This window comes from Corylus avellana, chromosome 3, assembly GCF_965113065.1.
Source record: "Corylus avellana chromosome 3, dhCorAvel1.hap1.2, whole genome shotgun sequence".
NCBI lineage: Eukaryota > Viridiplantae > Streptophyta > Magnoliopsida > Fagales > Betulaceae > Corylus > Corylus avellana.
Window position 1 is genome coordinate 12,942,023 of NC_142492.1, and position 23,554 is coordinate 12,965,576.

General features: G+C 39.5%; 1 protein-coding gene across 1 annotated transcript; it reads right to left on the minus strand.

Annotated features, from left to right (window-relative positions):
- Positions 1-6,548: 6,548 nt before the first annotated feature.
- On the minus strand, positions 6,549-23,078 carry CDPK6 (calcium-dependent protein kinase 6). The gene is made up of 8 exons (XM_059586458.2): positions 22,305-23,078; positions 15,625-15,768; positions 15,215-15,367; positions 14,801-14,916; positions 14,258-14,425; positions 13,040-13,167; positions 12,837-12,936; positions 6,549-7,083 (listed from the first exon to the last, which is right to left on the minus strand). The coding sequence occupies exons 1-8, from the start codon at positions 22,969-22,971 to the stop codon at positions 7,000-7,002; spliced, it is 1,560 nt and encodes a 519-aa protein (XP_059442441.2). The 5' UTR covers positions 22,972-23,078; the 3' UTR covers positions 6,549-6,999.
- Positions 23,079-23,554: the final 476 nt, after the last annotated feature.

Genomic DNA, 23,554 nt, shown 5'->3' on the forward strand with positions numbered 1-23,554 from the left:
ATGCATCAAACTTTGTTGATGATGTCTAGCTAAATTTGGAAAGTGTTGTAGGGATAATTTCCATGCATATTTCATGACAAAAAAGAATGTTTTTTAGGGTTCTCTAAAAAAACATTATTGTTGTTTCCTTCGAGATTATCTAAATGTTGTTGTTTCCATGCACGACATTGTATTGTATGTTAGTATTATATTGTCAATTGGAGTTCTGTAGTTTCTTGAGTCATTTTGTCTCATGAAGTTCATGATTAATCAAAATAAAAAGCAAATTTCAGTTCACATTTTGGCAAATGATTTTGCCTTTATTTTCACTTCTCTAAAAATTTAAAAAAAAAAAAAAAAAAAAAAAAAAAAAAAAAAAGTCTAACTTCTTTTCAAAACTATTATCAGACAATTTTCTTTATTTTTCTCTTACAAAAAATTCAAATTTTATTTTACCAAATACACTTAAACTGAAATCGATCTGATCACTCTTTATTTTTGAATGAAGCTATTGGCAATGTTTTTTTTTTTTTTCTTTTTGTCTTACCTGTCTGATCTCGTCGTCTTGATTAATAAGTCACAATATATTGTCCAACGAATTAGTCAATGAGTATTTTTCATGTTTACTTACTAACAGTCAACGAATTAATTAGTCAAAATTCTTGGTGGAGAGACATTGTTTTCTTAATTTGTGTGGTATGAAAAAATTTATTCATCAAAAAAGAATCAGTCAATAAGTAATTTTCATGCATGTCTACCTCCAGTTCCGCGATGTAGATAAGCAGTTTGTTGTATTAGCTATTCGTGTTGATTGGGAAGATGGCGATTCAATATAAATCAAAACCTAATTAAGGTTTTTGTAGTAATATAATAAATTTTTATAGTGAAATATAGATATTGATAAATAAAAACCAGTTTTTTCATTTTTTAATATGCAAAATTACTATTCAAATTTTGCATTCAAGTTTCTCTAAATGCGTTGTGTTATTATTCTATTACAAATTTAATTAAGTATTCTTAATAGTGCAGGATTTTTTTTTATTATTATTTATTTACTGTTATAAAAGTAAAACCAATGTAAGGCAGTCAAAGCCAAAAAATCACTTCACTATAGAAAAATGAGAATTGCACAATGTCAATAATTACAAACCCTCTATCAGAGTTAGAAAAGTTAATTATATCTCCACATCCACCCCCCCCCCCCCCCCCCCCTTCTTTCCTCCCCCTCTCCTTGTTTTTTTTCCTTTCTTTATTTTAAGTTTATCTTTTTAGTTTTTCCAACCAATTTAGTTGCTCTGGCCATCCCTTTACTTATGTTGCGCTGCCTCCGTCTACCCTCCACCGTGCTGTGCCGCTCTTTGCCTCCCCGAAATCGGTTGGGCTTTTCACCTCCCTTGCCTCGGTTGTGAACGAGCTAGTGAGGAAATCGTTTTGGCTTACTTACAACCAAACCAGAATTGTATTAATATTTATATTGTTACGAAAGAGAAACAAAGAAAGGAAAACAATTATTACACAGATCAATAGAAGGGAAGAAATAATATATTCCTATCATCTACAGCTAATGAGGGAGTAAGCAAGGAAGAGAATGATTCCGGGTCTATATAAGTAAAGTAATTATTCAAATATGTGATATCCTACTTCCACGCCATTCATTGTATTTGGACAGTTGCAGTATAATAGCATATCAAGGCATATCGCAGCATATCAGGTCTAGTGCAATTACACCATATATGATCTCTTCATTCACGGACTTGCTGCCATCACCAATCACTTAAGTTACGGGCTTGATTGATGAGGAAGAGGTTGAGGTGGATAACTCACTAACATCCCCCCTCAAGCCAAGGGGGAGAGTAGTGACCCTTAGCTTGGACTTGAGAAAATTAAACCGAGTAGAGGAAAGACCTTTGGTGAAGATATCGGCAATCTGATCCAAGGTCGAAATGAATTTCACAAGGATGTCTCGATTAAGTACCTTCTCGCAAATAAAATGATAATCCACTTCGATGTGTTTTGTGCGAGCGTGAAACACTGGGTTAGAGGCAAGAACCAAGGCACTCACATTATCACACTACAGAACTGGTGGAAGTGAGAGAGGAATGGAGAGTTCTTGAAACAACATACACAACCAAAACAACTCGCATATGGAGATAGCCATAGAGCGATACTCTGCCTCGGTGCTAGACCAAGACACCACAGCCTGCTTCTTGGCACTCCAAGGCACCAAACAATTCCCTAGAAAAATTCCAAAGCCTAATGTAGACCGTCGATCATCAAGATTGCCTGCCCAATCCAAGTCACAAAATGCTTATAATTGTAGAGAACCAGGAGAATGCAACAAACCATGATCAGTGGTTTGTTTGAAGTAACGAAGAATTCACTTAGCTGCTGACCAGTGGGAGGCTGAAGGAGAGTGCATTTGCAGACATAGTTGATTCATAGAGAAAGAGATGGCAGGTCGGGTCAAGGTATAGTATTGAAGGGCACCCACCACCTGCCGATACTCAGAGGGGTCTACCAATTGTTCGCCATCATATTTGGACAGCTTGGATCCGGAGGAACATGGAAAAGCAACAGGTTTGGCACCAAGCATTCAAGTGCGATGCAAGAGATCCGTGATATACTTGGCTTGGCATAAGTAGAGACAGTCAGTGGATTGCATGGCCTGAATGCCAAGAAAGAAACCAAGACTGCCTAGATCCTTTAAGGGGAATTTTTGTTGTAACGTGGAGATTATATCAGTGATAACAGAGGGATGTGTACCAGTGATAATAATGTCATCTACATAAATGAGCATGAAGACTTTTATATTTCCATCAATGTAAATGAATAAAGAAGTATCCACCAAAGAGGCAATAAAGCCAAGTTCCAAAAGAGAAGAAGAGAGACAATGATACCAAGTTCTTGGGGCTCGTTTTAAGCCATAGATAGATTTATTAAGCCTACACACATAATCTGGAAATGTAGAATCACGAAAGCCCTGAGGTTGTTCCATAAATACCTCATCCAATAGTGTTCCATGTAGAAATGCATTGGACACATCCAGCTGCTTGATTGGCCTATTGAAGTTTACTGTCAAGGCTAGGATAATGCAAATAGTGGAGGGTTTAATGACTGGACTAAAAGTCTCAGTATAATCCACACCACTTTGCTGCTCATACCCCTTTGCAACGAGTCTAGCTTTAAAGCGATCTATAGAACCATCTGGCCGCTGCTTAATCTTGTAAACCCACCTATTTTTGATAACATGTTGTTGAGAATGGCGTTGACTGAGTGTCCAAGTACCATTAGAAATAAGGGCAGAAAACTCCTGAGCCATAGCCTCCCGCCACCTTGAATTAATAATTGCCTTGCTGAAGCAGGAGGGTTCAAATTCAGTTAGAGCAATGTGGAGGGCTGTAGGGGTAGGTGGATGTCGAGAGGTGTAGTAGAGTTAAGAATCTGGAAAGGACTTGGATCTTAGGAGCCAATTCGAAGTTTGGTGGTCATGGAATGAGGTGGAGGCATGGCAGGTACAGGAGATGGTTCAGATGGAGAAGCACTAGAAGAAGGTATAAGGGAAGAGGTGGAGGGACTTGGGCTTGGTGAGGCAGGAACCAAAGATAAAGGAGAGGCAAGGTAGTGAGTGATGTTATGTTAAGTGCTAAAATATTCATATTTTTAGCCCTTAATTTACATGTTTTAATCCTTTAGGTTTAGTTAATTTATGTTATTTTAGTTCCTTTATGTGTTTTTCATGCTTTTGTAGGCTTTTGGAAAAAAAAAAAAAAAAATGAAGTAAATCTGGAAGATTTGGGCTCAAAAAGAGAAAATTGGAAAAGTTGGAGTTTCTGGTAATGTGATCGATCACAGTTGACTTGTGATCGATCGCACTGTGATCGATCGCACACGGGTTGCGATCGATCGCACCTGTGCGCTGGAGAATTCTAGAAGCTGCGGACAGACTTTCTTTCCTTCCATATTAGGGTTTTCCAAGTCCCATTTGTAATAGGACTAAAGCTCTACGAATTTTTTAGGTTTACTAGTATAACAAGGACTTCTAAAGCCCTATAAATAGACCTCTAAACCTTGAGAATAATCAAGCTAAAAGAGACACAACTTTAGGGGGGAGAATTGGAGGCTACCTTTCAGTTATTTCTTTCCTTTTTCTCTTTTAATTAGTTTTATTTTTATTTTTATTATGTGTAACTAATTTATTTAATAGGGCTAGATTAAAGCCCCAATTATGTTTAGTTGATATTCAATATTGGCGCCCTTGTGATGATCTTGTTGTGATATCTAAATTGATTAATTCCTGTTTTCATGAATTCATCATATGTGTGTACCTGATTAACATGTGCATGTAGTCTGGACTTATTAGTTAAATCAATTTGGATGACAGAGTCCTGGGTTTAACATAAGTAACAAAAGTAATCCACATCGGGTTCTTGGGTTAATTAACATGGGGAACCGGGAGTATACACCCATACCCTAGGCCTCATGTGTTTGTCAATTTTCATATAATATATGATTTCCTAAAGAACAACTTAGTATATACCCATACTAAATCCTTTAGAAAAGAAAAGAGTTAAGAGTATACACTCATGTTTAACTCGTTACTTAGAGAAATCTATAGCTTAAGGAGTATACACCCATGCCCTTAGGTTGATAAACATTAAATATGCATAACATGATCAAAACATTGGCATATTGACATATTATCTAAATATAATTAGTGGTGGATATCAAAGCTCTACCTTTTTATCATTATCAACTCAAATTCAATCTTTTGTTTTATTTTACTTTGAAAATTTATTTTAGACAAAATTCAGTAATCCTCATGGGAATGACCCCGTATTTACACACTATACTATTGTGTTGACTTCGTGCACTTGCGAGTAAAATATCCAATTATTTGCCTACTAATTTAAGTAGATAATTGAGACAACATGTTAGGAGTATGAAGGTTCTGTGGGGATGAAGGTACAACAGCAGTAAGAGTGGGTGATGCAGCAGGAAAATGTGATGGAGAAATAGAATTATGATTAGAATGAAAATTAGGGAAAGAAAAACTTACAGGGGGCATCAAGGGTTGATCAGATGTAGCATTGATCTTAGAAGGCAAGCATAGTGTAGCATGATCCTTTGCAAGAAAAGATGTTTCATCAAAAACATGTCCGGAGAGATGAACCCAATTAGTAGCAAGATCAAGGCACCTATAACCAGCATAGCTATAGCCTATGAAAACACAAACTTTAGATCGGTATTCTAGCTATTAGCAGTATAGGGTCGAAGAAGAGGAAAACATTTGCAACTAAAAACACGAAGGGTTGTGTAATCAGGAGCTTTAAGAAAAAGTTTTTCAAATGGACAAGCATTCTCAAGAATAGGAGTAGGAAGTCTATTGATTATATAAAATGAAGTGAGGAAAGCATCTACCCAGTATTTGTTTGACAATCGTGTAAGCTAATAAGGTTAGTCCGGTTTCTAAGATGTGGCGAAGCTTTCTTTCAGCTAAGCCATTTTGCCGCGAAATGTGTGGGCAGGACTTTCTATGGACAATACCATTTTGAGATAAAAGGGATTGGAATAGAAGGGAATTGTATTCGCCTCCTCCATCAGTTTGTAGTTGGTGAATTTTGCAAGAAAATTGATTTTCCACAAGTACCTTAAAATTAACAAAGCAATTATAGACATCAGATTTATTCTGCAAAGGATACCTGGAAAAATCATCTACAAATATAATGCAATATTTGCACCCACTCATGGAGAGGTGACGAGAAAATGCTTTTGAATCTTTTTTCGAAGGTTGAAGCGGAGCGAAAGCCCATAAAGGTTAAGGGAAAGAGGGAGCTCAAAAATTTGGAATTTTCCATCAATTTTGAGGCTAGAGGTCAGAGACTTTCTTCGGAGAAATACCAACGCCGACGGGGTTGTTTTGGGACTGCAAATGATTTCTCTTTTCATCCTGAGGTGCAGTAGGGGTTGAATTTTTTAGGGCTGATGCTGGGTTATTGTGGGCTTTTGTTTTGGGTTCTCTTTTAGGGTTTTCTATTTGGCTGCGACTTTTTTTTGGGTTGGGTCATCTTGGGTTGTGTTTTCGAGCTTGTGTTGGGCTACCTATGTATACTTTCTTGTGTACTTAGAGGCGCTTTGCACTTTTTTTTTTTTTTTTTTTGATATATACAACATTACTTACAAAAAAAAATATAAAAAAAAGCATCCCTCCTCCCTACAAAAGAGAACCTCACCGAGGTAGGAATTCTCTACCATGTTCCCTCATAAACATGATTGAATGATGGTTCACCCAGAGCCCTTCTTACTACCAATTACCTCTTGGTTTCTTTTTTTTCTTTTTCTTTTTTCTTTTTTTTTTCTTCTTTTTTTGTTCCTTATTTTTGGCAAGTACTTCCAAGAGGCCCTCTATTTGAAGGGCGCTTTACTAAATAAATACACTATTTTGTATAGCAAGAGCTATTGAGAACTGATCTGCAAAGTGTATATGCTCATATAAAATGCATCAATCATGTTCTAGGAATCGCACACCGCATCACAAAAAACCCAAAAAACCAAAAATAATAGAGATGCCAAAACCAAATAATCGCATTCTAGGTTTCTATTGCTTCTACATTGGAGGACTTGAGATTAATAACCAATTTAGTTGTTAAATAAATCGTGGTCAAACCTTCAGAAACAATCATTGAAAAGCACAAGTATTCTTTCTCTCTTCATGTCTTTTTCCTCGTCGGCAATGAGTACCGGAGTTCGTATTTTACCGACACATTAAAGCATCTAACCGAAGAAATCTAGCTGTATCAGTGAAATTATCCAATGCCGATGGCAATCTAGCCTGTTTCTTCCAGTAAAGAGCAGCCATGAACAATCCACAAACAATTTCAGACTGCAAGGATTGTCTTGCGAATTGATCTCGCTACAATGAGATGGAACATCTGATCCGGAATCATAACACAACCCACATAAATTAACATACCAGTCAAGCCAAGAGTGGTAGCCCAGCAAAACATGCTTTTCGTGTTGAGCTCATTTTCGCCGTCTGTTTATGACCAAGTCTGGATTGCCCTTCTTCATCATGGTTACAAATTCATCATAATTAATTCTTCCATCCTGCAAAAGAATTTGGGAGTTGTGAACTATTAGTTCAAGAATTTTTTTTCTCTCAAGTAATCAATATATCATTAAAAGTGAAAAGCACAACTCAAGTACACATGAAGTATGCAAGAAAAATACCTAACTAAGAAGAATAAAGAAAGAACAAAAAATCATAGAAACCAAGCACATAAGGAGAGTCAAACGGAGCCGTCTAAAAATAAAGAATATTAAAAAAAAAAAAAAGATTTAAGCTTTACCACCATCCTCCTGCAATGCTCGAAACATCTATCATTTATTTTCCTCCAAAGACACCACAAAAGGCAAGGTACAATCTTTCATACAATAACACTCTGAGTGCTACCAATACTGTCTCCTCCAACAAGTAAACAAGTCTACTACTCGTCTAGACATAACCCAAGACAGCCCAAAATGACTAAAGATAGCATTTCATAGGGCTTAAGTAACCTCACAATGGAGAAAAAATATGATCTACGGACCTCCATTCCTTTTGCACATGCAGCACCAGTCATATCCATAGTAAGGATCTTCTTTAATGCTATCCACCATGCCATGGCTAGAGGGAGGCATGCCATGGCTAGAGGGAGGCATGCCATGGGTTCAAGATGGAAGTTGTTGGGTTCATAGGGGTGGCATGGCCCTTGCTGGATGGTTGGGTTGGATGGGAGCAACGCAACCTTGGTTGACAAAGGCTCAGTGATGTTGCTTGGAGAAAGGCTCAATGTTGCTTGAAGGATTAGGTGGTGGCCATGTACTATCAAGGTGCATGGCCTTTTGATGTAGGGCGGAACGGATACTCGACTAGCTTTATTAGAAAGATCATAACTTGAGTTTCAGACATTGGATTGGAGCGAGATTGGTGGTGTTGGAAAGCTAATTCAAATATCTACAAAGTCATGTTTCACGAGGTTCAACTAATTCCAACGTTTACTAGGTCAAAACGGACATGGGCCTAAATTGAAGTTTCCGGAATTTGTGTCCGGCCAAGGATCCAACACTTCCGGACATGGTGTCGAAAGTGAAGTCTTTGGAAAGCCCGTCCGAACCTGGCTTCTGGCCATCCAAACACGCCTCTATGTTAAATTCATGCACTTTTATTTAGTGCCCGTCCGAACAAGGTATGTCCAATCTGGACGGATCTCGTAGAATTACAAATCCAACTATATTTCGTAGTACTATTAGGTTCAGGGTTTGAAGGCCTATAAATACATGTTTTATAGACCCTAGAACCTAGCTTTTGATTATTATTTAGTTTCTATCAATAAGATTAGTCAGAGTTGAGTTTCTTCATTATTTTCCTTCAAACCCTAGAGAGTATCTAGCGTTTAGAGAAGATTTCTTAGATTCTTTGATAGTATCAAGATCTTAGGAGTATTTATCCCTTCCTGTTGATATTCTTGCATCTCATGAAGTCATGCTGCATTAGTTGGTATTAGAGCCGAAGTTACTTTCCATGAATGGGGAAGGGCAACCGTTGTGCAGACATGAACAAAGTGTACATGCGCATAAAGATAGCACGTAAGGATCAACCGACGATTTGTTTGCAGCACATGAAAAGATTTGGTGGAATAACCGTACAGAAGAGGGAGCGGATGCGAACCCAATACGAGGTCCCAACCGATCACTTTACCGACATGGGTAGTCCGAACAGTCATCGTCGTCAACCAAGACCGCGGTACGCGGAGGCAAAAAGCGAATTTATCATTGAGAGTGAACCTGTCAATCCTTTTTCGGGGAGCGGAGTGCGGAGGAAATTTCCTACAACACAAGCTCATTCTATTTCATGGGAAGTAGGCGTCAAACTCGACACCCCGGAATTCCAAGGTTGCTTGCAACCCGAAGAGTTTCTTGTTAAAGAAAAAATAGAAAAGTCTGACAAAAAGGTGCCTAGAGAGGCGGCGGAGATTAAGAATCAATCGGCAATTCGTTGAAAAAGTATGGAGGAGTAGTTGGAGGCCATGAGTGGACAGATGGAGACCCTCACTAACCAATTGACCAACATGGGTGGTCCTAACGTTCGTCGTCATCAACCAACTCCACGTTTTGTGGATGAGGATGACATGGTTACCTTTAGTGGGGTGCGATCTCAACGGAGAAAGGCATGGTTTGATACGGGGAGTCCGCAACAGGCCAACTTGACCGTTATTCATGATCCTCAAATCCATCTACCAAATCCATATTATGTGGAGAAGGTGAATTTGTTGATGAAGAGTTCTAGGAATCCAAGTTCATTGATGAGGAGTTCAAACATGGAAATGTTCATGAATGCGTTGAGCATGAAGATGTTGAAGATCCGTCACAAGGATTCGTAGATTTGGATTCTCCACCAACCTATGATCAGCAACGAATATCTAGTGAGAGGTTCTTTGTCCCATGACCATGAAGAGGACTCTGTCGTCGATTGGGACACCTATCCCGACGAAGAGTCATTAGAAAAGGTAAATCTCTCGGATACTATTGACAATTTTGCTAATGAGAGTTTTACACACCATGTGCTTGATAAGAGCCCCGAGGATAAAATATTTGATTTGAGTGTTGCGCCAATTGACTATGTTGATTTCATCAGGGTAGATGCTATTTTGTCAAATTCTTCTAACCAAATTTGTGATGAGATCTGTATGGCAGAAGAGAATGTTCTATCAAAAGGTGGCGTGGTCGTTGCCAATTCTTTGAAGATTTTCATGGCATATGGGAAAGACAAGGTACAAGAAGAGCACGACAAGCCTGAGTCCTTGACGTTTGGCAAGGTGATGTGCGGGACATTCAAGATAATCATCACAGTCTCCCGATGATTAGGGGCATAACATGTATTGTGGGGTGTTGCCTTGTTATGATTTTGAGAAAAAGGGAATGGAACGAGTTGACAGGACACCTGAAGGATTGTGGAAAGACCCATTCGAATTCGAGGACAAATTCTCTCCAACAGAGGGAAAATGATGTAGGGTGGAAATTACCCCCTACGAACGTTAATGATGAGGGTGTGAATTCGAAGGCGAACTCTCTCCAACCTGGGGAGAATGATGTAGGGCAGAACGAATACTCTACCAGCTTTATTAAAAAGATCATAACTCGAGTTTCTAATATCGGATTGGAACGAGCTTGGTGGCGTAGGAAAGCTAATTCAAATATCTACAAAGTCATGTTTCACGAGGTTCAGCTAATTCCAATGTTTACTAGGTCAAAACAGACATGGGCCTAAATTGAAGTTTCTGGAATTTGTGTCTGAACACAAATCTAACATGTCTGGACATGGTGTCGAAAGTGGTCTCTAGAAAGCCCGTCCGGACATGGCTTCTGGCCATTCAGACACGCCTCTATGTTCAATTTACACACTTTTATTTAGTGCCCGTCCGGACAAGGGTATGTCTGGCCTGGACGGGTCTCGTAGAATTACAAATCCGACTATATTTTGTAGTACTATTAGGTTTAGGGTTCGGGGGCCAATAAATACATGTTTTATAGACCCTAGAACGTAGCTTTTGATTATTATTCAGTTTCTATCAATAAGATTACTCAAAGTTGAGTTTCTTTATTATTTTCCTCCAAACCCTAGAAAGTGTCTAGCGTTTAGAGAAGATTTCTTAGATTCTTTGATAGTATCAAGATCTTAGGAGTATTTATCCCTTCTTCTTGCTATTATTCTTGCATCTCACGAAGTCACGCTGCATCACCTTTGCTGCTGTGGCCCATAAGCTGCTGGGGCGCATGACTTGTTGGTTTGGCAGTTTGGCTCGAGTGTGGGCTAGGGCGTGACCCAGGCCTTGGTTATTTGGCTGACTTGACCCTTGTTGCTTGATGCTCTGCTAAGAGGGGCCACATGGCGCCTTTGATGTCTCTGAGTGATGACGGGGAGTGAGGCAGTGAGCCTGCCATGAGCGTTGCCCAAGTGGCCTGCATGTGGATGGCATGCTGCAGTGAACAATGTCAACGGTGCGAAGCTGTTGCCCAAGCAGGGAGTGGAGCATAGCTGTAGAGTGTCTGCCTGATGCTCACATGCTGCAGTGGGCAAAGGGTTGCTGTGACATGCCTGCAAGGGGTTGACATATGGCAGTGGGCTGGATGAGCATTGGTGAAGCTGTTGCTGCCTTGTGTGGGTTGTTGTGCAAGTTGCAGGAGGGCATGCAAGGAGCTGCCTTTGCTGCAGTGGACACAGGCAAGTTGTTGGAGGGATTCAAACTGCCCTGGGAGCATGCTACACGTGGCATGGCTGCTTGCTTGATGCTGAAGTGCTGCAGTGGAGCTAGGGCATGCTATTGGGTGAATTCAAATGTCCTCTCGGGCTTGCGACACGTGGCTGGCATGGTACAAAGCAGGCTGTGGGGTGTCAGCATGCCATGTTGGTTGCCTGATTGAAGCCAATGGGCATGTGCCAGGTGGCAGCCCACTGCCAGGAGCTGGAGACCCTGTTGGGGCTTAAAAATTCCTGCTGTGATTCAGTTGCTGGATGCTGAAGGTTGGCTGAGAAGCTAGAGAAAGCTTGAGTGCTGCTGGAAGCCAAAGTGTGCTGGAAGAGGGCTAGACGCCGTGAGAGAGTGCTATGAGTGACTTGTTTGGGGAGTGTTTCCTTGTAAAGCCTTGGTGGCCTGGGTCATTCATGTATCTCTTGTAAAACCTTGGTGGCTGAGTGTGTTGAGACTAAAGGCTCCATTGTGTTGTAAGGACCCTAGTCATTCCTTTGTACATTCGTTTAGGGTTTGTTTGGTAAATGAGTTGGAGTTTCCCTCGTTACTATTCATCACCATTTTCCAAAAAAATCAACATCAAAAAATTCTAACTTTTTCACTTTTAATATCACATCAATATCAAAACATTCTAACTTTTTCACTTTTTATTATTATTCAAATAAAAAAATCACTACAAAACAAAACTTTTTCACTTTTCCATACCACTTTTTCACTTTTTTATACCAAATATTCTTACTTTTTTTCACATCAATCTACATCAACTACAGTGTCTAGGTCAACCCATTTACCAAACACCAACTTAGTGAGTATAAAGGTTGGGAGCTGTTGCTCCCCTAAAATAGCTGGCTGTGTTGTTGTGCTTGTGCTGTGTGGTGACTGGTGATTTCCCTAACCTCGGATGGTGAAGAAAGCTTCCTAGGCACTGTTGTGTGCTTTGCTTGGGGGGTTGAGGGCTGCTTAGGCACTGCTTGGTGCTTTGTCTAAGGCCATCGCAAGCTGGTTTGAGGTGCGAAAAATCGGGCCCTTGACAACTGATCTAATAAACTAAAATTAATCACATACTAAAAATCATCTCTCTCTCTCTCTCTCTCTCTCTCTCTCCGACTGATGCGTGTCAACATCTTCTCCTCCTGTGTTTGTTCCCCAGGGCTGGCGTGCTTGTTTACTTTGGTTTTGAGAGTTGAAGATAGGCTTCATGAGTTGGTTCTATCAGATCAAGAAATATAGACATGGACATCTACATTTTGTTGGGACAGAATATAAAATCTAGAAAGAGGTGTCTTGAGAAATGATGGTGTGCTGTTATGAAATGGAACAGGTCTGGAGTCACAGAATTTAATCTTCTTGTGCTTTAAAATTTTTAAATCTCCTATTGATGCGTTACTTTTGAAAATAATAATCATTAACATAATAAATCATGTGCTTTCTGAACTAAAATCAACCATGACTATATATATGTCAAAATAAATCAGGAGTCAAAGGGTGTATTTTTTGCCTCTTTCAGGATAATGATAGACAAAGAAAGTGTATTTGGAAAAAGACACAAGAACGGAGGAAGAAACATACATTGTCTGTGTCAACTTCTGCAATGATCTCCCTAATTGTTTTTTGGTCTCCCATATTATACTCCTTAAGGGCATGCTCTAATTCTTCCATTGTAATGTACCTAAAATGAGAAGCAAGAAACATAACCAAAGATAAAATATCTATGAAATGAAAAACTGTGATCAGTACAATATTAATAAAAGAAAAAGATAAAGGCTAATTACCCGCTTTTGTCCTTGTCAAAATAGACGAATGCTTTGTATAGGTTGTCCTCTCTATCCACTCTATTCATGTGCATGGTAGCTGTTATAAACTCGATGTAATCAATAGTCCCATTTCCATCCACATCAGCCTGGAAAAGCAAAAGCTTATGATTATATCTGTAGAACCAGAAACTAATCATCAAAATGATGAGATTTGCACATGCATTTGATATTAAGGCAGACAAAAGAGGTATAAAACAACTCTGAAAATAGAACATAAATTAACAGCTGTTTTCATTTCTTGTTTATAGGTGTCCATGAATGGTTACAATTGTGGGATACATGAAATATCTTCAGCAGTATTTTATGATCCCACATGCTGGTGAATCAAGAATTATGCCCCTAAAATGAACTCAATTTTTTTTTTAATTAAAATTAGGAAGCAATGATGGATGAGTTTCCAAGGTAAAGACACACCAGGAAATATGTTTCATTTGTGAAAGCTAGGCAGAGCACTAATGGGAAACAATAAAGTCAGCTTTAATGATTTTAGTCAAAAAAAAAAAAAAAACTAACTAAAATTGGTAAAGTGATTCATTTCATCTTGAAGGTGCCACAAGACAGGAGTAATGAGATATGGATATGGATCCAATCATCCAAGTCCAAGCTAGAAGAAAAACATAAATAACCTGGGATTTTTTTTTTTTTTTTTTTTGATAAGTATAAATAACCTGGGATTTGACAAGACATATACAGTGGATTGCAAAAATGAATACAGTCGCAGGCCCAAATATTTGGTTAAGGCATTGTTAACCGTGCTCTGTATCAATGGTCATCAAGAAATGAACTTAAAGGAGAATGAGTTGCATTGCATAACGACTTCATTCAACAAAATATACTTCTCCATGTTATGAATTCATAAGTCAGTTCTTAATCTATGGCTTCCAGTTTTGTGCAAAGATCAGCTGCTAGGAGTCAAGAATATTATCCACAACAGTGGCCCAAAAGTTGAAAAGTTTAGACTTCATCTTAAATGATAATGGCCAAGGCTCTAAGAGGATGACAATCTCCCTAAGTGGGTGTTTCTCTTGTGTACTCCCCCGCTGTACTTGGATTGTGCCCCTTTGTACTTCTAATAAGCTTGATTGACTTATCATAAAATTCTAAATGAACAAGGGTAAATAATTTAAAAGCACCATTAAGCTCAGGCAGAGCAGAAAATAAAGAAGACTATATTACCGCTTCCATCAACTGCTTCACTTCAGACTCAGAAAGCTTAGTACCCAGTTTTGGAAGACCAGCTTTCAACTCTTCAAAAGTGATTGTTCCACTGTTATCTGTATCCATAGATTTGAACATCTCCTTCAAGCCCATGATTTCTTCTTCAGAAAGATTTTCTGCAATTACCTGAAGAAAAGAGAGAAATTGTGACATAATGAAAGACTGGATGATGATATCTTCTTTTCTTATTTATCTTTTTTTTTTTTCCGTCTTAAGTGGAACTCTTCCACTCTGATTGGCAGGAACTAGATGCGCATGCCCTCGGGCATTCTTCTTCTTCATAAATCTTATTGGCTTGCTAGGGTTCCAAGAAAAACTGGATTTATCATTGGGGATGGTCTTATAAAAGCCTTCTTTTGTATACTCTGAATTTGTCTTTAAAATACAAAATATCTTGTTCCTCTTTATGTTTAGTCATCTTATTGATGAAGTTGCTAGTCTTTTTTTTTTAATAAAAAAGAAGCTACTGATGACTATGATGATCATAAGAGATGTTCTCACCTTTAGAGCAACTTTTTTGAGCTTGTTCATTGCCCTAAATTGTTTCATTCTGGTTAAAACAGCAATATCAAGAGGCTTATCAGATGCATCCCCATCTTCTTTCATCCATGGATGACCTGCATTGCATTTTCAGTGATTGAGAACCCTGTCTAATCATAGAATGCCAAGAAACTCATAGCTTATCTGTAAGTAAGGGATATGGAGGGAGAAGCCAGGACAGAAGAATGAATGAATCTTTTTCTTTTGTTTTGTTTTTTTTTTTTTTTTTTTTTCCTTTTTTACTCGTGTCTCCACTTTTCTTGTTGGTTAAATAAACCTTCATGTAGCCTTAGAATTTGAGAAGACATGATAAATTAAATTGGCTTCCTCAACCCTAGTTCATGTCTAGACACTCTTTTCATAACTGAAACTTACCAAGGACTTGAGCTGCTGACAGACGTTCTTTAGGATCAGCTCGTAGCATCCTCTTCACAAGGTCTTTGGCGCTACTAGATATGGAAGGCCAAGGATCAGATGCAAAATCAATATGCCCTCGAAGAATAGCATCAAAAATACCCTGTTCATTCTCTGCATATGAAACAGAAGCGAGGATCCACAGCTAAGCCACCTTTGCACTGTTTACAAACTGAAATCCTAAAATGGATAATAAATCTGAAATCTGTCATAATGGATGAATCCACAACCACCTGCGCTGAATATTGACTTATCACTCATTACCAATTAGTTCGCCAATGATGAACTCCACCAATGGAACAAAAAACTTGGGAGCATAAAAAACATCTTGTTTCAGGCTTTTCTTACTCATTTAGGGATAACAGACATACCTCCCCAGAAGGGTGGTACCCCACTAAGTAGAATGAAAAGTATCACCCCAGCACTCCAAATATCTGCTTCAGCTCCATAATTTCGGCGCAGCACCTCAGGAGCTACATAATATGCACTTCCAACAAGATCTTTAAATACATCTCCTGCATTCATACACACATTAACCCTCCAAATAAGCACAAAAATAAAATTACATTGATGTCCAGACTTCACATAATTCAAAAAAATGACACTCAATATTGAATTCAAAAAGTAATGGGAAAAATATACTTTAGCCCCCTGAACTATTACCCATTTTGCATTTACACCTTTAAATTTTAAAAAGTGACGCTAAGGCCTCCCATACTATCATGGCATGTCAAATTAGATACTTCTATATTTTACTCCCCAAAATGCCCTTAAATTTATTTTAAAATAATCATTTTAAAAAAAAAAAAAAAAAAAAACACCCTTTTCAGATTAGCCCCCTTAAAAAAAATTCAAATCATTATTTTTATATATTTTTTTATTTTTTATTTATTAATAACTTCAAGGGTATTTTAGGGAGAAAAAAGTAAAAATGTCTAATTTGACACGCAATGGTAGTATGTGGGGCCTCAATGTTACTTTTTAAAGTTTAGAGGCATAATTGCAAAATGAGTGATAGTTTGGGAGGTTAAAGTGTATTTTCCTCCAATAGTAATTTTTTTTTTTGATAAATAATATTTGTTTTATTAAAAGCTTAAAGGCGCCCCAAAGTACACTGGAAGTATACAATAGGATCACCTAATTAGAAGGGGAAAAGCGAATTAAAAAATCATCATAACTAATCAACACCAAAAAGACATGCGCAACGGTCCAGAGATACAAAGAATGAAAGCAAGAGGCTAAGATATCTTCCAATGTCCCCTCCAAATTTTCAAAACACCTATTATTTCTTTCCTTCCATAAACACCAAAAAAAGCAAGTAGGCATCATCTTACAAACCGTGGCACTCCCCCTCCTCCCTGAAGACCACCAACAGGCGAGTAAATCCGAGACCCATCTCGGCATCACCCAAGACAAACCAAACCGACCAAAAAGGGCACTCCACAAAACATAAGCAACCTCGCAATGAAGGAGAAGATGATCTACCGTCTCCTCACTCCTCTTGCACATACAACATCTGTTCGTCACAATCACATGTCGCTTCCTAAAGTTATCTAAGGTTAGAATTTTGCCCAAAGCCGCCGACCACACAAAGAAACTCGCCCTCGGAGGAGCTTGTGTCCGCCACACACTCTTCCAAGGAAATCTCCTCCCTTCAGTACATGCCAAGGAAGCGTAGAAGATCTTGACCTTGAAACGGCCTCTTTTGGAAGAATTCCACCACAACCTATCTTCACACCCTCGACTCACTCGAGCAAAATGTAGCACCTGAAAAAAAAAAAAAAAAAAAAAAAAAAAAAAAAAAAAAAAAGAGGCCAATACATCCACCTCCCAATCATGAGCCTCTCTAGAAAAACTAACATTCCACTAGTTAGAGCCACCCAGCACCTCCAAATGAGCCGCAACTGAGGCGTTTTTTGCACAAGCGATACTGAATAAGCCTGGAAAAGCTATCTTGAGAGCCGTATCACCACACCACAAATCATGCCAGAAACAAACCCTAGTCCCATCCCCTACCTCAATCCGTGTAAATCCTTTGAAAGTGTCTCACCCTTTCCTAATGTTCTTCCATAACCCCACCCCAAGAGATCCACCCGGCTCCAAAGAGCACCACCCTCCCCAAAAAACTTCCAAATTTCGCATCCACCACAACCCTCCACCAAGTATCTCTCTCTGTTCCATAGCGCCACAACCATTTCCCTAACAGGGCGCGGTTGAATACCATTAAGTTTCTAATACCCAAACCGCCCTTCTTAATCGGAGTGCAAACCTTCGACCACCTCTCTTCGCCTAGACCACCCCATAAAAAATCCTGCTGCAGCTTCTCAATCCGCTTAACAACACTAACCGGAATAGGGAAAAGAGACAAATAGTAAGTAGGCAAGTTGGCGAGAGTGCTCTTGATAAGCGTGACTCTTCCACCCTTCGACAAATACAACATTTTCCAACCGGCCAACCGACATTCTATCTTCTCGATAACTCCATCCCAAATATGCTTAGCCTTACAAGAGGCCCCCAGCGGCAGACCAAGGTACTTTACTGGCAAAGAAGCAACCCCACACCCTAGAATACTGGCTAACCTGTCCACTTGCTCCACATTCCCCACTAGAATTAACACCGACTTGGCCAAGTTAACCTTCAAACCAGAAGCAACTTCAAACAACAAAAATAAACTCCGCAAATAATGTAGCTAGGTGGGCATAGCATTGCAAAAAATCAAGGTATCATCCACAAACAAAAGATGAGAGAGTGTAATATTACTGACCTGGAAACCTTCTATTAGCCCCCTATTAACTGCCGCCAAAATCATCCTACTTAAAGCTTCCATCACAAAAACAAACAGCAGAGGAAAGTGGGGGTCCCCTTGTCTCAAACCCCTGGAACTGCTAAAAAGCCATTAGGAGAACTATTGATCAAAATCAAGAACCGCACCAAAGAAATGCAATGTTCTATCCAAGAGCACCAAATCCCACCAAAACCACACCTCTTAAGCATATATAACAAGAAATCCCAATTCCCATGATCATAAGCTTTTTCCAAATTCTTTTGCAAATAACCCTTGGCTCCCCAGATCTGAACCGACCATCAAGGCATTCACTAGAAATCAAGATAGGATCTAGGATCTGCCTACCCTTGATTAAAGCACTTTGGGACTGAGAAATAATCTTATCCAGAACTACCTTCAATCTATTTGCTAAAACCTTGGCTATGATTTTGTAGATACCTCCCACAAAGGCTAATTGGCCGAAAGTCTTTGAGATTGATTCCCCCAATAGTAATTAACCACTAAAATAGCTACATTTGGTCTTGTGGATGTCACAATCAAGGAAACACTAACCACATCTACACATATATCCTAAAAAGACTGGTCGAACTTACAATTGAAACTCCTTATTGTCATATATATAGCTCTATCTTACATATTAGACAACCAATATGGGATTTCACACATACCGACAAAGCCGACCAAATCTTTAGGATTTAAAAGAGTAATGCTATTTAGTAGACTGCTATATAATTATCATACATCTGGGATTACATGGTAATAAAAATCAACATTGATCTCATCATTAATGATCGGCATCAAGTTCTAATCACAAATTTTTATTTTTTTTTTATAAATAATATATATTCAAATAACGCACAGAGGGGCGCAACCCATTTACACAAGAAATATACAAGAGAACCCCTAATCCATAGAGAAAGAAGAATATAAATCTAAAAATACAGAAAAGTAGAAACAATCGAAGTATGCCATGCCACTCTCCATGAATACAACGTTTGTAGGACTAACTTCTTCAAATCGAGCAAGCCATTCTAACGATCGTCAAAACTTCGAGCATTCCGCTCTCACCAAATACACATCACACACAATGGAACCATCTGCCACATGTGCAATGCAAGATGGTTGCCCAACTGTCCCTGCCAACTTCCCAAACATTCTCTCACCCTGCGAGACATAATCCAATGAACACCAAAAAGCTCAAGAAGCACACTCCATGTCTCTGTAGCAACCTCACAATGCAGGAATAAATAGTCGATCGACTCTCCACAATGCCTACACAAACAATACCACTCAAGCACCATAATATACCTCTTACATAAATTGTCCAAGATTAATATTGTTCCTAGAGCCGCCGTCCACACAAAGAATGCCACTCTCGGGGGAGCATTAACTTTCCAATACGTTTCCAATGGCAAGTACACTATACCTGAATAGACAATTGATAATAAGACTTCACTACAAATGTCTTCATTTTCGATGGAACCCAACAAATTATATCATCACCTCCGTACCTAACTTTTTGGGAGTACAACAACTCAAAGAATCAAGAGACCAAATCCACTTCTCAATCATGCACATAGCAAATAAACAACACATTCCAATGACTAATACCATTTTGAAACTGCATATTCTCCTCCACCCACGCATCTTTACCACGGGCAAATAGTGAACAACTCTAGAAAAAGGATCTTCAACGGTAGTTCCCCACACAACATATCATGCCAAAACAATACTTTAGAACCAGCTCCTACCTCATAACATGTGCAAAACCATCCCACCCCTTCCTATTACATTTCCTATACACACCTAATCCCGCTAAGTTCTTCGGAGCACATACATGCGACCAATTCACTAGATGAAACTTGAACTCATCCCCAATACCTCCCCACAAGTCTCTCTGACGTTTCTCTTGTCAATTAGCCACTCCCACTAGAATAAGGAATAATGATAAATAATATGTGGGTAAATTAGAAAGAGTGCTTTTGATCAACATTAACCTGCCGCGCTTTGATAAATACAGCCTCTTCCAACCCGCCAATCTATTCTCCATCTTCGCAATAATGCTACTTAGTGGACGCCTTATATTGATCACCCAAAGGAAAAGCCAAGTACTTTATCAGCAACGAAGCCACCCCACACCCAAGAATGCTAGACAATCCTCCCACATCCCCTACCTCACCTACGGGAACAATTTCGGACTTGGACAAATTTATTTTCAACCTCGATACCGCTTCAAAACAAAGCAACAAGCATCTCAAATTTCGAAATTATTCTACACTAGGGTCGCAGAAAAGTAACGTGTCATCTGCAAATAACAAATGTGATACTATCATTTCTTCTTGATTTCGCGAACCCACAGAAAACCCAAACATAAGCCTTCTCTCCACCGTTGCAGACATCATCCTACTGAAAGCCTCTATCACCACCACAAACAATAAAGAAGACAAAAGTTCCTCTTGTTACAGTCCTCGAGAGCTACTAAAATACCCCACAAGCGATCCATGAATGGAGAAACAAACCGTAGAAATGCAATGATCTATCCAAACTTGCAATCTATCCAAACATAGCATTAAAACTCTTCTCAAATTTTCCACGATTATGAACTCCTTAAAAACCACCATAATGTCATCCTTTAACACCTCCCAACACTTTGGGAAAAACGCCATAGAAAATCCATCGGGTCCTAACACCTAATCTCCATTGAAAGTCCTCACCACCTCCCACACTTCACATTCCTCAATTTCTCTTTCCATCCAAACTCTCTCCACATCATCAATGGAGCTAAAAGATTGGTCATCCATCTTTGGTCACCACCTATAATGTTCACAATACAACTTTTTATAGAAGTTACAATGTGCTCTGTATAACTGCTGGCTCATTAGTCATGTTCCCATCCACCACTAAGCATACAACCGAATTATTTCACATGTGCGAGTTTGCCAAGCGATGGAAGAACTTTGTATAGTTGTCTCCCTCTTTCAACCACAAGGCCATTGATTTATGTCTCCAACTCACTTCTTAAAAGTAAATGCTCATTTTCAAATTTCTAGAGTACTCTTCTTGCTTAAGAACTTCATCCTTTAATGATCTCACCTCAGCAATCGGATCCAGCTCACAATGACCCTCCTCCATCTCCTAACATCCCCAAATACCTCCTCGGTCCATTTTTTCAAATCAACTTTCAGTGCTTTCAACTTCTGAGCGAACACATAACTCTAAGTACCCTCATAATTATATGATCCCCACCACATCTTGACCTTCTCCAAAAACCGCTCCACTTGCAACCACATATTTTCAAATTTAAAGGACCTACTCCAACTACCCACTCCACAATCCAACAACAACGAAAAATGATTTGATAGTAACCAAGGAAGCCGTCTCTGAGATGCATCTGGAAAATACTCCTCCCACTCTGTGGAGAGCAAGAATCTATCGATTTTGGACCATGCAAGACGATTAGACCACGTGAAACTCCCCCCTACCATTGGAATATCCATAAGACCCTACTAAAAAAAAAGTCGAAAAATTCTACCATTGCTTGTGTTTGCCTGGATTCACCTACTCTTCATTATAAGGCTATTGAATAAAACAATGCATTTTGATGGACATGTTCATCACCACAACCATCGCCGATCTCAAATTTTTTGGTTTTACCCGATTATTGCAAATGACTCACAACATTAACAAATTTAGGATCCGTTTCTTTTGATGTAAAACGTTTTCAATTGACAATATTTTCTAAGAAAAATATATATTTTCTGATATTTGGCTATCACCTTGAAAAACGTTTACTGTTATTTGGTTCGCACCAGAAAACATCTTCTGCTGGTGGGATGGCTCTAGTAGGGGTTGATGCGGGGAAGAGGCTGTGGTTTCTGGCGTGTGCCATGGAGTGGGTGTTTGCCAGGAGGAGAGGTCTTTAAAGAAAGAAGTTATGGATGGAAAGTGTTTTCCACCTTAAAAAAATGTAAACCATTACGGAAAACAAATAGGTGTTTTACTGTTGACCTAAAATGTTTTGCTGTTGACCAAGTTTTCTAAGGGCAACCAACATCGAAAAATGCTGAATATATTTGACGAAAATCATTTTTATGTCGGAACAAACAAGCCTTAGTAAATTAAACATCCCAAATACCATATTCAAGTTATTTAATCCTTATTTATTAATTTCTCACTCAAAACTTCAAATTTTCTTCCCCGTTTTCCCGAATTTTTTCAGCAGCCAAACACGCCGTAACCGCAAAAACAAAACGAAATCACACACACCTGGTTTGAAGAACACGGAGAGACCGAAATCCGTGGCCTTGAGCGGCGAATCCTCGTCTTTGCTCAGGAGCAAGAAATTCTCCGGTTTCAGGTCCCGATGCATCACTCCCATGGAGTGGCAGTTGTGCACGACGGTGACGATCTGGCGGCAGACTATGGCGGCGGCGCGCTCGGAGTAGTGACCGCGGGCGATGATCCGGTCAAAGAGCTCGCCGCCGGCGCAAAGCTCCATGACGAGGTTGACGGAGTGGCGGTCCTCGAAGGCGCCCTTGAGCTCGACAATGTTGCGGTGGCCAGTGAGGTGATGCATGATCTGGACCTCCCGCCGGACGTCTTCGATGTCATCGCGGTTGACGAGCTTGCGAGTGGCGATTGACTTGCACGCTAACTGCTCGCGCGTGTGCTTGTTGGTAACCAGGTAGGTCACGCCGAACTGGCCCCGGCCGAGCTCGCGGCCGAAGGTGTAGGTGGACCGGACGTCCTCGATGGGCCGGCCCAACACGCGGCCCAGCTGAGGCGGGGTAGTGGGGAGGATCTTGATGCCATTATGGGCCGGATCGTCTGATCGGGTGGCGTTGGTGGTGTTGGAGGTGGTGGTGGTGGTGGTGGAGGTGCTGTCTGGGGGTAGTTGGGTTTGGGCGGCGGGGTAGCCACTGCAGTTACCCATTTGGGGTTGTTTTGGTCAATACAGAGTCAGAGTGGAAGAGCTACGAAGACCGCCTCAATGTCGATGTCTGTGCGTGTGTGGGGAAGGTGGAGTGGAAAGCGGGTCTGATATTTGAGTGGTGGTTTTTTGTTTTACTCCAGGAGCTGATTTTTAAGTTTGAGATGACTAAAATGGGCTTCATAGGGGGATTGAGATCCCACCCTCAAAGATTTACTACTTAAACAGTCCATAAATATCTTACAAAGTTGTGGTAATTCTTTAAAAATCTTGATAGTTTGTGAAACTTCTGAACAAATAGACTCATCAACAATTTAGATTGGTCCAACCAGGTGGATCTTACAACATACCATCTTAAGCTGTCTGAATTTGTGTGAAATTCTAACAATTTAATTACAGTAGATCTCAATGGGACAGAGTAGAAATGATAATTCGTGTTCACATGCTGATTTCAAGTCGTGTTGTACACATGAGTATGACACTATATAGATCAATTCTAATCCAACCTATTTTATTAAATGAGTCAAACCCATTAATTGTAACCTATTAATTTTGTATTTAACTCGTATTAAATTCACTAATTATA

Excerpts from the sequence above, each read along its gene's own strand:
- CDPK6 (XM_059586458.2), bottom strand. The coding sequence starts at position 22,971 with ATGGGTAACTGCAGTGGCTACCCCGCCGCCCAAACCCAACTACCCCCA. Across the intron at positions 14,917-15,214 it reads GTCAGCAGCTCAAGTCCTTG|GTCATCCATGGATGAAAGAA; the intron begins GTAAGTTTCAGT and ends AATGCAATGCAG. Across the intron at positions 14,426-14,800 it reads TCAAAAAAGTTGCTCTAAAG|GTAATTGCAGAAAATCTTTC; the intron begins GTGAGAACATCT and ends TCTTTTCTTCAG.